The following is an 18731-nucleotide window of genomic DNA, read 5'->3' as shown; positions in this document are numbered from 1 at the left end:
TTTGTTATGGTAGCTTAGGAAACTAATTTGGTCCTCCATGAGAGGTTTTAATATCAGAGGATTCTCTAATCCTTTTCCTCAGGGTGACCCGTTCACAGGTCTAACTCTGTGTGACCCCAATTTAGTCTCTTTCAGATGGAGAGAGAAACTGCAAGAGCTGTTCCCACGATATAGGGGGTCCCGTATCCCTCAGGGTGACAACTGAATCGAACGGGTAGCGACTGTCTGCCTTCTCCGAGATATACTCCCCAGTTTCACACAGTCCCTAATACTCCCTGGCATTGTAGACCTGATTGCTCCACCGGTTTATAATACCTGTCTGACCCCTGTAAGCATTTGAGCCCCCGAGATGGTCTGCTCAGAACCAGGCTCCTAGAGTCACGGTGCTTCTATCCCTGGTGCAGAGACAGTGATTAAGCATCCCAGGGAGACTTGGCAGCGGCAGGTCCATTAAAAACATTTCCTCTAAAGCCAGTTGACATTGATTTTTTTGGGATACACCTCCAGAGGACAAAACGCAACTACAGAATCAAAGAAGCAATAATTCCTCTCTGGCTATTGCAATTACTGAGGCAGAGTCACCTTGCATACGTACCAGATAACAAAAAATGGGGCTATCTCCCCCTTTGCACTTACCTGTATAAATATACAATCTAAGGAAGGAATATTTTTATGTGTCCAAAGGGGGATGTTGTGCTTTAGTATGAATTAGGGGTTTGAGTTGTTGCAGGGCTTTTTAGTCGATGGTTAAAAAACATTAATTTTGTCACAAATAAGGTTCATTGAAAGGCTGTTCTTTGCAAGTTTTTTATGCCACCCAGCACCACGTCAGTCAGTCTGAGGCAAATTTGTGGAAGTTGCAAATAATACAAGGGGTGCCTCTGGAGATATTCTGTTAGTCCTGGAACCCAGACTACTCCCACGGTCAAGGAGAATCCCCACAGGGAAAAAGCCAAGATTGTTCTAGATGTTGGAGCCACATGGAGGTCAACAGTAGAGGCACTATCTCTCTTGTTCTCTGTCTCTCCCTAACCCCCTCTCCTCTCCCTCTCATTCCATTCTCGTTCATTCACTATCTCCTCCTAAAGCAGACAGGAAAGATTTTCAGTTGGTGGTAAGGGTGGAAGGCTCTGCAAGAGTTCAAGGGCGGCTTTTGAAGGAGGCTGAGGACTTCTCAGGACTTGTCGAATCTCACTGGCACAGGCACCGGTGAGCAATAAAGCAAAGAGCCAGCATCTCAGCATTGATTTCCCCATAAACTAAGGATGCAAAGTTTCACTTGTGCAAATGGCCAGATATTAATTCAGTGGCTGCCTGGACGAAGGCTAAACCCATACTTCCCATCAGACATGCACACAACAACCTTTCCTGCCGCATAAACACACTAACCACTGTTCTCACACACAACAAGTATACACACTGTCAAGTACCACACATGCACAGATCATCAGCCAAAGCCCCCACACACACACACACATGCATCACAACAGCCATATTACAAAAACCCATTACAAAAATTCAGCCCTTACAAACAAGTTGAAAGAAATGTGAAGAACAACAACAACAAATCAGCAAAATCACCTCTAGTCTCTGTTATTCCCTTGGTTCTCTTAGATTCCTCGCCTCTGATTTTCACTAACCTGAATGTTGACAGATTTTTGTGCAGAAATGGTTAGTACATTTGCTAGCAACCATTTCTTCTATCTTTTCCCTGTTTGTTTGGCCTGGAGTCTTCCTAAGTAGAAGTCAGTGTAGGGGAGACAGTCTGTTGCGATCTCCTTTGCTCAGGGTGTAACTCAAGGCACAGCTGCCCTTGATAACTAAGCACCAGCCCACATGCTCTCGTCTGCCTTCATGCCTGAGCCGTGAAAGCCTCTGTACTAATGGAACAATTCAGCATTAAGTAATCAAGCCGTTTTGGAAGAGCATGTATTATGTGCATTATGGGGAGTGAGAGGGGTGTTCAGCTTTTTCAGAAATAAAAATTGGACCCATTGCCTTCATCTAATTTGGAAAGAGATTATCCAAAAGCAGTCAACTCATGATTATACTAAATCTAATGCTCAAGCTGATGACCTTGAGCCCTTTTTTTCCCCTTCTGCTGACTACCCTTTCTGTTGTGTTCACTGCTCACTCTCTTCCTTATCAACGTGTAGAGAGAAAGGTCATAGTGATATTCATTCAATCCTTTTTGTTTTACCTTTGTGACTTGGCAAAAATTTGTAAAAGAAATAAGCCAAAATAGATATGAGACCTAAGGATCACCTGAGAATTTTAATTATCTCTGTGCTCTTTGCCATCCCCCCACTACCACTTTGTAATTATTAGAGTTGGTTATATAAACCTTTCAGTGAGATAAATATGTGTTTATTTCTCCATTTTGGGGTCGGTGCCAGAAATGCTCCAACAGGTAACTTGGCAAATGAAATGGTCAACAAGAGCTCCTACAAAAGCCTTGCTAACGCAAATATAATCTGTGTCTATTCTGCTGCCAAGTTGTAGGCCATCCACACCAAAGTTCTCAACATTCAGTGTCTCTGATAAGATTTGACATAACAGAAAAGTGAATTTGAATTGGATATATGATTCTGTGATGCCATAATTGTACAGGAACTGTCATCTCTGGCCACTGATAAACTCTATTCGACTTTAAAGAAAGTCACCTAAATTTTATGAACTTCAGTAGAAGCATCTGCAATAGATTCACTGCTCAACTTCATAGTGACATGACTGTGAGCTGAACATATGGGTTTCTCAAACAATTCAAGAAGAATTTAAAAATTCTGATTTTTGACAGTGATTAATGGAATCAAGGTTGGTGGGAGAAACATCAGCAACTTCAGATATGCAGATGATACCACCCTTATGGCAGAAAGCAAAGAGGAACTAAAGAGCCTCTTGATGAGGCTGAAGAAGCAAAGTTAAAAAGCCAGCTTAAAACTAAATATTAAAAAAACTAAGATCATGGCATCTGGCCCCACTACTTCATGGCAAAGAGAAGGATAAAAGGCAGAAGCGGTGATAGACTTCCTTTCTTGGGCTCTAAAATCACTGCAGTCGGTGACGGCAGCCACGAAATTAGAAGACAATTGCCTCTTGGCAGGAAAGCTATGACAAACCTAGACAGGGTGTTGAAAAGCAAAAACATCACTTTTCCAACAAGAGTCTGTCTAGTCAAAGCTATGGTTTTTCCAGTAGTCATGTACCGTTGTGGGAGAGTCTTTATCATTGTAAAGAAGGCAGAGCACCAAAGAATTGATGCCTTCAAACTGTGGTGTTGGAGAAGACTCTTGAGAGTCCCTTGGACAGCAAGGAGATCAAACCAGTCAATCTTAAAGGAAATCCACCCTGAATACTCGTTGGAAGGACTGATGCTAAAACTGAAGTTCCAATCTTTTGGCCACCTGAGGCGAAGACCCAACTTGTTCGAAAAGATCCTGATGGTTAGAAAGACTGAAGGCAGGAGGAGAAGAGAGTGACCAAGGATGAGACAGTCGGATGGCATCACTGATGCAATGGACATGAACTTGGGCAAATTCCTGGAGATGGTAAGGGATGCGGGGCCTGGCGTGCTGCAGTCCATGGGGTTGTGAAGAGTCAGACATGGCTGACTCTTTAGTATATACAATATTAATACATTGACTAATACAATATTACACATTGCATATAGTACAAATAGATAGGTTGAAAGGGTATTAATGTTAATCAAGGATACTGCGCATTTATGCAATTAGACATTTTATTGTTAGGTGAGTAATCAATTGGGCTATACTTCATAGAATGTATTGACTGCCAATTAACTTCAATGATACTTATTCCACTGTTCAAATATAAAGCATTTAGATTAATCACTGAAGAATTTTCTGAGGCTATGTTCCTTGTTTCTGTCAATATTTGCCTTCTCTATATTGTAACACTTTGGAAATTATCTTAAGCTTGACCAAGATTATTGGTCCTATTTCATCCACAGTTTAAAAAAACCACAACTTATCATTTCCTTAATTTTGTAAGCCCACTACACTGCCACTCATTTGTGAGCAGTAGTTGTTGCTTGTGGTGTAATGACTTCATTCTAAATAGCATGGAAAAAATGGCCAAATTTTTTTTCTGTCATCAGAGATCTCAAAGTCAAAATGCACAATGGCAGGGAATTCAGGATTTAGAGGTATGTGGAAGGAGATATGTGGAAGGCAGCTTGCTATTCTGTGCTTTTTCTAAGAATATGTTCCAATTCTGATGATTCTAGCTAAAAACTGGGTCAGGAAAGTTTGACGGCTCTAAATGAAGAGATTTATTTCGTGCACTAGGTCAATATCTGAAGTCGGATCTTTATCTGCTCATAGTGATTTAATATGTATTAACAGCCAATGGTTAGATTTCTTGAGCATTAATGCTAATGAACTAGTGAACAGTTCAGTTCAGTTCAGTCCTCAGTCGTGTCCGACTCTTTGCGACCTCATGAACCATAGCACACCAGGCCTCCCTGTCCATCCCGGACAGTTTTATGCAAATAAAAAACTGACATTTATATTTTGCTGTGTAGAATAACACTGGTAATATCTCATTTATGAGAAAAATTTAAAAAAACAACCATTAGTTAAAACTTTTGAAGTCCCAGACATTATTCCAAGTGCTTTATATGAATTATCTCATTGAATCCTCAAAAAGCTCCATGTTGCAAGATTGAGACATAAAATGGTTGAGTAGCAAGTTCAAGGTCATACAGTTTTTAAGGGGCAGAGACTGGCTCTAAACTGAAACGTACTTAGTTCAGATAGCCTATGTTAAACTAGTAGATTTTATAGCCTCTAAAGTGAATTGTAAATCACACTGCTACTGAAACTGTTTTGGATTGGCTCTGAAAGAACAAATTTTTATGCCATTAAACAGTTTTATTTCCCTCCTACCCTTCAACATTCAAAAAGCACAGGTGATATGCAGTTATCTTCTGAACTCCCTAAGTCTTCCCACAATTAGAGATTTTTTTAAATTAACCAACATTAATTGGAAAACAATAGCATGTATGAGAGTACATAGAATCATGGTGCAAAAGAATCACCTCATAGAAGCTAAATCAACTTGAGAATTAGAGTTAAGAAATTCTGCCTCGGCCAAGGAAATGAAAAGGAAAATGGAGTCAAGGAGTTTATAGTCTTATGTTTTTTTCCCTCCAATGACTCATGTCACCTCAATCTTAGACATATCTGTACACATCCCAGTCTATTCATCATTCAACAGCACCACTAAATCTTTCTTCAATGAAATACCAAGGACCTATAACAAACTTCTCCCTCAAAAATACCAAGCCACTCTTTGCCATTAATTTAAAATCTTTTAAAGTGTCATTTCTCCCATAAATCCATTCACTGAAAAGCTATTCTTCACCCTGGACGTTGGAGTTCAACAGCTACTTTTCCTAAACTCTAACCAACTTGTATCCACCTACAGATGACACTCTTTAAATGTCATATATCTTCAAAATTATGGTTGTGGTAAATTATCTAACTTTCCTATTGATTTGTATATAGTCCCATATCATTCAAAATTACCTTCTTGAATAATAGCTACAAAACCATATTATTATTAGAGTGGGGGGCTTCAAATTTCTGTCAATATAAAGAGTTGTTCATAAAATAATATTTAACACCTTCAAGAGGCATGCCTACTGATGAGTTAAATTTACTGAATATTTCAAAATACACTTTTTTATTTGTTGGAAATTGGTTAACTGTATCAGAGCATTGATTTTGTTTGTGAATGTGAAGCAACAACACCCATTCACATGCAGCTTTCCTTCACACTAGGCAGCTCTTTTCTCAGAGATAATGGTCTGCTTTGCAGAGTACCTAACTGAATGGTAATACGACAGTTTTAATAATACCTTCTACAGGCACTAAATTTCTTTGCTATTTAGATAGTTCATTGCATTTAATAAGAAAAATTGTGTAGACATCAAGCACCTCTGGCACTAAAATTGATTTTATTTGCCCTACCCTTTAGAAGTCTTAAATAGGCAGCATGTATCTTTTGTATGAAATATAATTTGGAAAGTGGCATGTTTCCTTTTAATGCAACAAATATTCTTTGAGTGTTTGGCCAGGTAATAAGAAGCTGATAGTCTTATAGGTTAAAAAAAAAAAAAAAAACCTGATGATACATGAAATACTGACAAGATAAGATCCCATATGAACAAAGGACAATGTAAGTCCTGGAGCCAGCGAATGGGATCAGAAGATGGCATCAACACAAACGGGTTGTGAGTCTTAGGAAATCATCTCAAAATGGAGGAAGAAATAAAGGGAACCTGTTAATTCACAGGCCTCAGAGGCCCAGAGCCTGGCCAGCATTTAAGTGTGACGGTTGGTGATGGTATTGAGACTCGCTGCAATTCTCAATAACGCTCCTAGCTCTGCAGTTCTGCCTACCAGTCCTCTGGATGATTCCTCGTGTAAACAAAAATGGTGTGGTCATTTGAGGCTATTCCCACACACTCCAGACGAGAGCATCTTTTCCCAGTATTCCCAGGGAAAGTTCTAAATTCATTCTGATTGCACAGGGTCATGGCACCTGTGAATCAGTTACTGAATCTGGGAAAAACAGCTTTCTAATTGGATTAAATCAAACATGGTTTATACCCCTAGCTCAGTGTCACCTCCCTACATCCACATTGCTCCCTTATGGCAATCAGGGTTATTAGTTGATGCAAAGGGAAGAAACTCTCAGGCAACCAATGGCTTACTTTGACTATAAAATTAATTATATTCAGCTAAGTTTATATTGTCATTTCTATGTTTGCATATACAATGTAAATCCAGCATAATGCCCATCTAAAGAAGCCACTGATGACTAAGAGCTGGTGGCAGATTCTTCACATAAGGTCCCCAGTCTCCATGGAATGACAGCCAGTATTTCAAAGTCAAATAAAACTAGTTTCATTCTCAGTTCTGCCGCTGCATAACCCCAAAGTAGTCACAGTTCATTGCACACCTCAGTTTCTTCTCAATACACTTCAAGTCTTCTTTGTAAACTGGATATAAACGCTTTACCTTAGCAAACTATTGGAGAACTGGATGATGACAGAGGGCGTGTACTTGGCCCGTGGAGATGGTCAAAGAAGCTATCATTATTACTGTTATTGCTGTTATTCTCATCATCAAAGGCTACATCATCATCCCAACCCTGAACGGACAATGGTAACAGAGTCATAGATGGACAGACTTTTAGGGTAAGGAGGGTGCCTTAGAAATCAAATAACCAGCAGAGGCCTGTAGCAGAAGTTGACTGCCTTTGGCCTTTTCAGTATAGAACCAATGCTCTCCCTTTCAAACACTTCTTTGAAAAATTTGACCATTAGCTGTGCAATCTAAGGCAATTTATTTAACCTCTTTAAAATTAGTTTCCTCATCTGAGAACATATTAAAATATCTACTTCATAGGGTTGAATAAATTAATGTATGTATACTACACATTCCATAAAAAAATTACCAAGTATTTTGCTACTATCATTGTAATAATTACAAAAACATCCCAGTAGATACCAGGAGAAACAGTACTCTCCAAACTGAAAGCACTTCCCTGATACTGTTTTGGGAACGGCACTGTCGTTGCCTTAAAATGTTGTTCGTCCTCCATTTGCATTCTCACTGAGACAGGGTTGAGAAAGATAAGTCAGGAAAGCCACTTATGAAAGTTTCCAGCTGCAGTGTTTGGGAAACAGAGTATGTGAAACATACTGTTGCTCATCTATTGTATCTTTGTGCCTTACCATGAAATAAACTTGCTCTAATGTCTCTTCCTACTTATTAAGCAAAGAACACAATAAAGAGCCATTTTGTGAGAAAGCATGAAGGCAAGGATAGCATGCTTTTTACAACAAAATGAAAAATTTTCTCTAAAAGATAAATCCTTCATTCCAAAAATTTGAATGGGAAAGTATTTAGCAAATAATTCCGGGTAGCTGAATTTAATGAAATGAAAAAGTCTCATAAAATGTGTTCTTGGACATTTACTTTGTATCTGTTAAATTTTCATTCACTGTTAGCCATTGCCTCCAAGCTTTGATTCTAAGATAGTTGATATAAAGAGGAATGCATTTGAGTCACAGATACAGAGAACAAGTGAGTGGTTACCAGTGAGGAGAGGGAATGAGGCAGAGGCAAGACAGGGTAGGGGAGAAAGAGGTACAAACCTTAAGGCATAAAGTAAGCTACAAGGATACATGCACAACAAAGAGAAAATAGTCAATGTTTTATAATGACTATGTGTGTGCTAATTGCTCAGCTGTGTCCAACTCTTTGCAACCCCATGGACTGTAATCTACCAGGCTTCCCACGGGATTCTCCAGGCAAGAACACTGGACTGGATTGCCATGCCCTCCTTCAGGGGATCTTTCCAACTCAGGGATCAAATCCAGGTCTCCTGAATGCAGGAGGACTCTGCCATCTGAGCAGCAAAGAAAGCCTCCATTATAATGACTATAAATGGAGTATAAAATTGTGAATCACTATACTGTATACCTATAATATATAATAGTATACAGCAACTACATTTCCATTTAAAAAATCATAAGGAAGAAATGTATTAATAAATGCATTTATTATTCAAAAGACACTATCAAGAAAATGGAAACACAACCCACAGAATGGGAGATGATATTCAGAAATCATATCTGATAAGGGAATACAGATATATGATGTATCTTGACAAATATGAAGACATATGAAGATGTATTCTTCATACAGAATACATAAAGAACTCTTACAACTTAGTAAAAAGACATATAACCCAAATTCAAAATGGGCAAAAAAACCTAAAGAGACTTTTCTCCAAAGAAGATAAACATATAGCCATAAGCACAGGTAAAAATGCTCAATATCATTAGCCATTCAGTTCAGTTCAGTCACTCAGTCGTGTCCGAATCTTTGAGACCTCATGAATCGCAGCACGCCAGGCCTCCCTGTCCATCACCATCTCCCAGAGTTCACTCAAACTCACGTGCATCGAGTCGGTGATGCCATCCAGCCATCACATCCTCAGTCGTCCCCTTCTCCTCCTGCCCCCAATCCCTCCCAGCATCAGAGTCTTTTCCAATGAGTCAACTCTTCGCATGAGGTGGCCAAAGTACTAGAGTTTCAGCTTTAGCATCATTCCTTCCAAAGAAATCCCAGGGCTGATCTCCTTCAGAATGGATTGGTTGGATCTCCTTGCAGTCCAAGGGACTCTCAAGAGTCTTCTCCAACACCACAGTTCAAAAGCATCAGTTCTTCCACGCTCAGCCTTCTTCACAGTCCAACTCTCACATCCATACATGACTACTGGAAAAACCATAGCCTTGACTAGATGGACCTTAGTCGGCAGAGTAATGTCTCTGCTTTTGAATATGCTATCTAGGTTGGTCATAACTTTTCTTCCAAGGAGTAAGCATCTTTTAATTTCATGGCTGCAGTCACCATCTGCAGTGATTTTGGAGCCCAAAAAAATAAAGTCTGACACTTTCCACTGTTTCCCCATCTACTTCCCATGAAGTGATGGGACCAGATGCCATGATCTTCGTTTTCTGAATGCTGAGCTTTAAGCCAACTTTTTTGCTCTCCTCTTTCACTTTCATCAACAGGCTCTTTAGCTCCTCTTCACTTTCTGCCATAAGGGTGGTGTCATCTGCATATCTGAGGTTACTGATATTTCTCCCGGCAATCTTGATTTCAGCTTGTGTTTCTTCCAGTCCACTGTCTCATGATGTACTCTGCACAGAAGTTAAATAAGCAGGGTGACAATATACAGCCTTGACGTACTCCTTTTCCTATTTGGAACCAGTCCGTTGTTCCATGTCCAGTTCTAACTCTTGCTTCCTGACCTGTATACAAATTTCTCAAGAGGCAGGTCAGGTGGTCTGGTATTCCCATCTCTTTCAGAATTTTCCACAGTTTATTGTGATCCACACAGTCAAAGGCTTTGGCATAGTCAATAAAGCAGAAATAGATGTTTTTCTGGAACTCTCTTGCTTTTTCCATGATCCAGCGGATGTTGGCAATTTGATCTCTGGCTCCTCTGCCTTTTCTAAAACCAGGTTGAACGTCAGGGAATTCACAGTTCACGTATTGCTGAAGCCTGGCTTGGAGAATTTTGAGCAATACTTTACTAGCATGTGAGATGAGTACAATTGTGCGGTAGTTTGAACATTCTTTGGCATTACCTTTCTTTGGAATTGGAATTAGGGAAATGCAAATCTAAACCACAATAAGATGCCATTTCTTACCCATGAGGATAGCTTTAATCAGAGAGATAGACAAAAATAAGTGTTTGCAATGATATGGAAAAATTGGGACTCTCTTACACTGCTGGTGGGAATGTGAAATGGTACAACCACTTTGGAAAGCAGTTTGGAAGTTTGTCAAAAAGTTAAACATAGAGTTACCATTTGATCCAGCAATTTCATTCCTAGGTATGTATCTAAGAAAACAGAAGCATATGGCTACACAGAAACTTATATCAAAGTGCTTACAGCAGCATTATTTATACCTGTCAAAAATGTAAATGACCCAATGTCCATCAGCTGATGAAGGACAGATAAAATGTGGAGTATCAATACAATGGAATATTACTTACTCATAAACAGGAGTGAACTATAAATACATGCCATAACATGGATGGATCTTGAAAACATTATGCAAAGTGAAAGAAGCCAGACACATAAGGACATGTATTGTATGATTCCATTTCTATGAAATGTCCAGAAGACGCAAATCCATAGAAACAGAAAGACTAATGGCTTCCAGGGCCTGGGAGCAGAGGAAATTGAGAGTGACTGCAAATGGGCATAGAGTTTCTTTCAGGAGTGATGAAAATGTCTGAAATCAGATTTTAGCTATGATTATGTAACTTTGTTAATACACTAAAACCCACTGAACCGTACACTTTAGAAGTACGTATTTTATGGCATGTAAGATTTTTAAAAAACCAATTTTAAAATGTAGGCTTTATAATGCTCTCTATCTAACTTAAATAAGGTAAATACCCACTTTGTGTGGATTTTGGCCTATTTGTCACCAAAGCACTAAATGCTTGTCAAAGAAATGATGGCATTTTGCAATATAATTTTGCATATTTACACATCAACCTGCCTTTCTAATATTGCTTCTTCCATTTTAAATAACTACATCTTTAAGAGACCCTTTAGAATCAACGCTTTGGCCATCCATAAAAGTCTAAGGACTAGATTTTTAGTCAGTTTAGGAGACGGTACTCATTATGTGAAGCCTTAGCTCATCGCCATAGGTGGCCATTTTAGCTGTGACTCTGCTGCTTGCTGTGGCGGTGGATGCTTTATGTTGCCTTACCATCCTTCCCACATTTCTCAAGGCCACCTGCTGTGTTCCAGTGCATCCATCCTAGAAGGACTTGGTAGGACCTTGAGGAACAGGGGAGGTAAGTTCAATAAGCATTTTTGATGATTTCTCTGCACAACTGCATGCCTGCTGCTATGCCTGTTACCATTAATAAATCCATAAAGTTTGTTCCTGCTCTCTTATCAAAACAATCTAAGCTGTAGTACATATACACAACGGTATATTCAGTTCAGTTCAGTCACTCAGTTGTGTCCAACTCTTTGCGACCCCATGGACTGCAGCACACCAGGCCTCCCTACCCATCACTAGCTCCCAGAGCTTGCTTAAACTCATGTCCATTGAGTCGGTGATGCCATCCAACCATCTCATCCTCTGTCGTCCCCTTCTCCTCCCACCTTCAATCTTTCCCAGCATCAGGGTCTTTTCCAGTGAGTCAGTTCTTCACATCAGGTGGTCAAAGTACCACAGCTTCAGCTTCAGCATCAGTCCTTCCAATGAATCTTCAGGACTGATTTCCTTTAGGATGGACTGATTGGATCTCTTTGCAGTCCAAGGGACTCTCAAGAGTCTTCTCCAATACCACAGTTCAAAAGCATCAATTCTTCAGTGCTCAGCTTTCTTTATAGCCCAACTCTCACATCCATACATGACTACTGGAAAAACCATAGCTTTGAGTAGATGGACTTTTTTTGGCCAAGTAATGTCTCTGCTTTTTAATATGCTGTCTAGAATGGTCATAGCTTTTCTTCCAAAGAACAAGTGTCTTTTAACTTCATGGCTGCAGTCACCATCTGCAGTGATTTTGGAACCCATAAAAATAAAGTCAGCCACTGTTTCCAGTGTTTCCCCATCCATTTGCCATGAAGTGATGGGACCAGATGCCATGACCTTCGTTTTTTGAATGTTGAGCTTTAAGTCAGCTTTTTCACTCTCCTCTTTCACTTTCATCAAGAGGCTCTTTAGTTCTTCTTTGCTTTCTGCTATAAGGGTGGTGTCAACTGCATATCTGAGGTCATTGAGATTTCTCCCGGCAATCTTAATTTCAGCTAGTGCTTTATCCAGCCTGCATTTCGCAAGATGTACTCTGCATATCAGTTAAATAAGCAGGGTGACAATATACAGCCTTGACGTACTCCTTTCCCCATTTGGAACCAGTCTGTTGTCCCATGTCCAGTTGTAACTGTTGCTTCTTGACCTGCATACAGAATTTCTCAGGAGGCAGGTAAGATGGTCTGGTATTCCCATCTCTTGAATAATTTCCCACAGTTTGTTATGATCCATACAGTCAAAGGCTTTGGCATAGTCAATAAAGCAGAAGTGGATGTTTTTCTGGAACTCTCTTGCTTTTTCAATGATCCAGCAGATGTTGGCAATTTGACCTCTGGGTCTTCTGCCTATTTTAAATCCAGCTTGAACATCTGGAAGTTCTCGGTTCATATACTGTTGTAGCCTGGCTTGGAGAATTTCGAGCATGATTTTGCTAGCGTATGAGATGGGTGCAATTGTGCGGTAGTTTGAACATTCTGCGACATTGCCTTTGCATCATTGTACGAAATGAAGCAGGGCAAAGACTAACAGAGTTTTGCCAAGAGAACGCACTGGTCATAGCAAACACTCTCTTCCAACAACACAAGAGAAGACTCTACCCATGGACATCACCAGATGGTCAACACCAAAATCAGATTGATTATATTCTTTGCAGCCAAAAATGGAGAAGCTCTATACAGTCAGCAAAAACAAGACCGAGAGCTGACCATGGCTCAGATCATGAATACTTTATTGCCAAATTCAGACTGAAATTGAAGAAAGTAGGGGAAACCACTAGACCATTCAGGTATGACCTAAATCAAATCCCTTACGATTATACAGTGGAAGTGAGAAATAGATTCAAGGAACTAGATCTGATAGAGTACCTGAAGAATTATGGATGGAGGTTTGTGATATTTCCAGGAGGCATTGATCAAGATCATCTCCAAGAAAAAGAAATGCAAAAAGGCAAAATGGTTATCTGAGAAGGCCTTAGCTGAGAAAAGAAGACAAGTTAAAGGCAAAGGAGAAAAGAAAAGATAAACCCATCTGAATGCAGAGTTCCAAAGAACAGCAAGGAGAGATAAGAAAGCCTTCCTAAGTGATCAGTGCAAAGAAATAGATGAAAACAGCAGAATGGGAAAGACTAAAGATCTCTTCAAGAAAATCAGAGATACCAAGGGAACATTTCATGAAAAAGATGGGCACAATAAAGGACAGAAATGGTAGGGACCTAAAGGAGCAGAACATGTTAAGAAGTATGGCAAGAATACAAAGAAGAACTATATAAGACCTTCATGACCACGAATGTATGATCACTCACGTAGAGCCAGACATCCTGGAATACAAAGTCATGTGGGCCTTAGGAAGCATCACTACGAACAAAGCTAGTGCAGATGATGGAATTCCAGCTGAGCTATTTCAGCCTAAAATATGATGGTGTTTAAGTGCTGCACTCAATATGCCAGCAAATTTGGAAAACTCAGTAGTTGCTACAAGACCAGAAAAGGTCAGTTTTCATTCCAATGCCAAAGAAAGGCAATGTCAAAGAATGGACTATCACTCCTCTATAAAAAAGAATGCATTTGGCCTAGTTCTAATGAGGTGGATGAACCTAGAGCCTACTACACAAAGTGAAGTAAGTCAGAAAGAGAAAGACAAATATTGTATATTAAGGCACATACATGGAATCTAGAAAGATGGTACTGATGAACCTACATATAGGGCAGCAATGGAGATGCAGAAACAGCGAAACAGACTTTCGGACACAGTGAGGGAGGGGGAAGGTGGCATGATTTGAGAGAGCAGCATTGAAACATTACCGAAGTTAAAGCAGATAGCCAGTGAGAATTTGCTGTTTAACACAGGGAACGCAAAGCTGGTGCTCTGTGACAGCCTAGAGGGGTGGGATGGGAGGGAGGTTTAAGAGGGAAGGGACATACGTATACCTATGGCTGACTCATGTTGATGTATGGCGGAAACCACTATAATATTGTAATTATCTTCCAATTAAAAATAAGAGAATGAAAGACTGTTAAAAATCTAATCCTTAAAAACATATAGCAAATTTTACTGGGCTAAGAAACATTTTAAAATGTAACTCAGGACTTATGATAGATTTTTATTTGCTAATGTGAGGTGTGCATGTCCAAGGGAGAATACATCATGTAACATTAATGGAGCATCTATTAATTTTCATTGGAACACATTTTGGGAAATGCTGCTATAAGATTATGCCACTGAGGATTCCACCAGGCTAAAAACACAAGAGTAGAGAAGGCATTTAATTTTGCTTTGAATGTGGGGACTAAGATTTGACAGTTGATTAGGAAGTGTTCAGATTCTCTGTTTAACAAGCTGCACACCCTCATCCGGACAGGAGAGAGGAGAGAAGCTAGACTGTATCAATCATTCTTTAAATCTCAGATTCTTCATGGGAAAATAAATCTGCAGCACTAGAGGATCTTTAAGTTCCTACAAAGAGGACTGTCTGACCCTAGCACTAATATAGTACAAATATGGTACCATTTGATGTTAAGAAATTTCCTCCCTTTGAATATTATCCTCAAAAAATATCTTGAAAACAATAGTATACCTACTTTTTCCCCCTAAATATGCCAACAAGAACAAATCATGTCCTTTTTTCTTTCAGAAGTAGCCACTGCGAGCCAGGTTGGGAGCAGTTAGGTTAGTTCCCAAGCTAACAGAACACTCAGGTTGCATTAGGTTCTTAAAGACATTTGTCCTGGTGAACGGGATATAAAATCTCAAATGGATTTCAGGAACTTGAGAAAATGTTTACTGTTGGTTTAATTCCACTTAAACCCAAGATTTTTTTTATTCACTATTTACCCTTTTTCTCTAGACTTCCTTTCATTCACTTAGCAGTTTAAAATATTGACGGCAATTGAGAGTAAAATGAGGATACCTTTTGTTTTATACCTGTTTTATGATTACGATAGCAAGATATACATATTAAAGAGACATCGAAAAATACTATCAAGTGTAGAAAAGATCTTTTGGTCACTTTTAACTAATTCTTATCTAAAGGCACTTATTCAAGTACTCCATTTTTTTTGACAAAACTTCTACATTTTAGAGCTTGCTTATTCAGTTATTCCAAATTATGGTCAATCTTCAACCTTTTTGGAAATATAAGCTCACTGAACCCTCTGTTTCCTGTCAATACATTAGTTGCATATTAGGAGAGTTCTCTCTTTTTTTTTTTTTCCCCTTGGCATTTTAAAACTGGCTTTAAATACTCATCAGAGCGCCGTGCAAAGAGGGCTGGGTGAGAGCCTGTTACATCTATGAATAGGGGTTGGGGTGCCCTGAGAGAAAAGGGACCCACCCATCTGGGCAGCCGGGGTGCAGATAGAATTCCCCTCTGGAGGTCCCATGGGCCAGCTGGGAGCCAGCCCTCCCTTCGAGGCAGATCATCGGGGAGGGGACCCATGAGGAGCGCCCGCGGCGGCGGTGATAGGGGGTCACATCCTCAGTGGTACTGGTGGTAACGGGGGTAGCCTGGGGCCGGGGCACCCTCCTTAGTGGGGGCAGCTGGCTGGGGTCCTCCAGGAATGAGGGTGCATTGTGGAACTGCTGGGTGGGGTGGCGCATGAGAAGGATGGGGGTCAGAAGGACGCCCACCATCATCGCTGAGCCCCCCACGTCCAAGGGGCCACTGCGGACCGCCAGCACCCCCCGGCTCAGCGCTCCACAGGTGATGGAGCCCCAGGAATCTTCTTTGGCCCGCAGCCACAGCAGACCGCAGGCGACGGTGGAAATCAGCGCCCCCCTACACTCCGCGAAGCCCCCGCAATCCGAAGGGCTGCGGTGCTTACAGCTGCGACAGCGCCTCTCCATTGGTGCCCAGTTCCCACAGGGCCGCCAGGAAGACCACCGCCAGTCACACCCGCAGTGACAGTACCCCGCGATCACCCCCAATTCGCCATGTGCAAGACTCCCCGAGCTTTCTCTCTCTCTCTTTTTTAATATATGCATTCAGCATCGGTTTCTCGGTCCACCATCACTGAAAAATTCCCGCCCATGTTCTAAACTCACTTGCTCCTCATTGGTGGAGCCAAATCCCACCTCTGGAGGTTTTCGCTCTCCCTTCCTTGAGTGACCGAGCCCAGCTTTTGGAAAAAGTCCACAGTCAGGGCGGAGGAACGTCACCATGGATCCATAGCAGCAACTTGAAATGAGCTCCACCCGACCACCCTCTACCTGACAACCTACAGAATTCCTCGGGACCTCGGGGTCACTCGCTGAAATGACTGGCACCACCTTCCAAATAGTTGCTCAGACTGGAAACCTAGGAGTCCTCTTCAGCCTTCCCTGCTCCTCCATCTCCATGTATAATCCATCATCAAGTCCGTTCCATGGTTACCCCCTAAATATGTTTTCATTCCATCCCCAATGCTATGTCTCCACCTTCATCTCCTTAATCCAAAGTACCATCACCACTGACCTACACTACTGCCATAATCCCCTGGCTAGGTTCCCTGATTGTGCTTCTCCTCCTTCTAATCTCTTTTCTGCACTGCAGAAGAGAATGAAATTTTTAAGACACAAATACTATATTATGTTCCCTAACCCCTCTTCCCGTAACACCCCACTCATCCCGTCTTCCACTGCTCCATCCTACCACAGAGCTTCCAAAAGTGCTGTTTCTCTGTGAAGGAATGCTCCCAGTCCTCCTCCCCAGGCACCTGCTAAAATCTCCTGCCCACACATCAGGCTTTCATGCACTTGTCAATTCTTCATGAATTAAACCCCACATTATGCTAGGCTCCCTGTCATGGGTGATCACAGTCTCCTTCCTTCTTAGCACTTATCCCAGTTGTAGTTTTATACTTATTCATATTTTTAAAAAATTAACATGTCTTCTCCACTATATTAGAAGCATAATGATGACAGAGGCTATTTTATGTTTGCTCACTATTGAATGAACAGCTTTCTAGTATAGTGCCTACCACACGTTAGGTTTTAATGAAGGCCTGTGACATTAATCAAGTAATTAACAAGAAAAAAACAAATCACTCAAAATCCCAGTGCCCCAAAATAATCAGTTATATTTGATGTATTTCCTTCTAATAATTTTAATGCTTGATATGTTGATATTTTTATATCTGGATAGATATTATATACATAATTATAATTATAATTCTTACATCAAATTCCAAGAATTTTCTAATATCTTTAACTATTCTTCAAAAACTCCATTTTTAATGGCTGCATATTATTCCAACTTCTGAGTCTAGTCTAATACTTTTGAGCACTCTGCTATTATTAGGATTTCATGATAGCATTATTCTTATAAATAATGTCATAGCAGCCATTTTGCACATTTTATGCGTCTAAACTTATGGCCACTTACACAGGACAAATCCCTAAAATAAGGTAAATTCTAAAGTTATGATGCATAAATTTTGTTAAGACTTGGGAATACCTGGATGTTAAGAATATAAGAGAAATGAACGGTATCATAGTATTTACAAATTTCTATGTTGAAATAAATTACTCAGATTTAGATTGCAAGGCATGGATAGACTAATCAGTTCATTGCAAGCATTTACTCAACTTTTAAAACTATACCTTGTACACAGCTTACTCTAGGGAAAGACTGACAAAATATTTTGCAGGATGGACTTATTTTTCAGCACTCTGCCCTAGTATCCTGAAAAGAACCCACTGGATAAAATACTTACCGAGTTGGGGATTATTTTTTCTGCTTACAAATCTAGTAAGACAATTGATAATTCAATGGGGGTCCTTCACAATATTTTCCAGTAATAGTTACACTTTACAAAAGGAATATAAATACATCCTAAAGACTCTACTAATTGCATATGCTAAAAAGTGGTTCCAAATATTTCTTTAGATATATTAATCGAGGTCCAGAGTCCTGACATGGGGTAAGAAATCAATTAAAACACCAGGCGCTAAGGCTTCAGGAAGGTTAAATTATCTGGTATGCTGTATATGCTGTCCCTGCTTTCTCCAATTATAGGATTTCCTTTTGGGAGGTTTCCACACAAGAGTCTCAATTAGAAGAGTCTGTTAACAAAAACAAAGCCTTCTAGACAGGCATGTTTTGCAAGACTATTACATTCAAAACAATTGCAGCAATACTGTCAATAAATATGTTTACAATTTTCTGATGCTTGATACGAATGTCAGAAGCATCCATTTTTCACTATGAGAAGATTCAATTCTCAGTCTACTGTGTAAGCACACATCAAGCTAGGAAAAGAACTCCATGCACAGCATGACCTATTTCTGATGTACCGCATTTCTTCTTGAAAAGAATTAAAAACTGTCATTAAAAGATCTAGACAGAGAAGCACGAATACAATG

General features: G+C 40.1%; 1 protein-coding gene across 1 annotated transcript; it reads right to left on the bottom strand.

Annotated features, from left to right (window-relative positions):
* Positions 1 to 15226: 15226 nt before the first annotated feature.
* Positions 15227 to 17436, bottom strand: LOC138441869 (uncharacterized). The gene has a single exon (XM_069592911.1). The coding sequence runs from the start codon at positions 16371 to 16373 to the stop codon at positions 15681 to 15683; it is 693 nt and encodes a 230-aa protein (XP_069449012.1). The 5' UTR covers positions 16374 to 17436; the 3' UTR covers positions 15227 to 15680.
* Between the last annotated feature and the right edge of the window lie 1295 nt (positions 17437 to 18731).

This window comes from Ovis canadensis, chromosome 5 (assembly GCF_042477335.2).
Source record: "Ovis canadensis isolate MfBH-ARS-UI-01 breed Bighorn chromosome 5, ARS-UI_OviCan_v2, whole genome shotgun sequence".
Taxonomy (NCBI): Eukaryota; Metazoa; Chordata; class Mammalia; order Artiodactyla; family Bovidae; genus Ovis; species Ovis canadensis.
The sequence above is the reverse complement of the archived record's forward strand: the minus strand, read 5'-3'. Positions and strand labels throughout refer to the sequence as shown.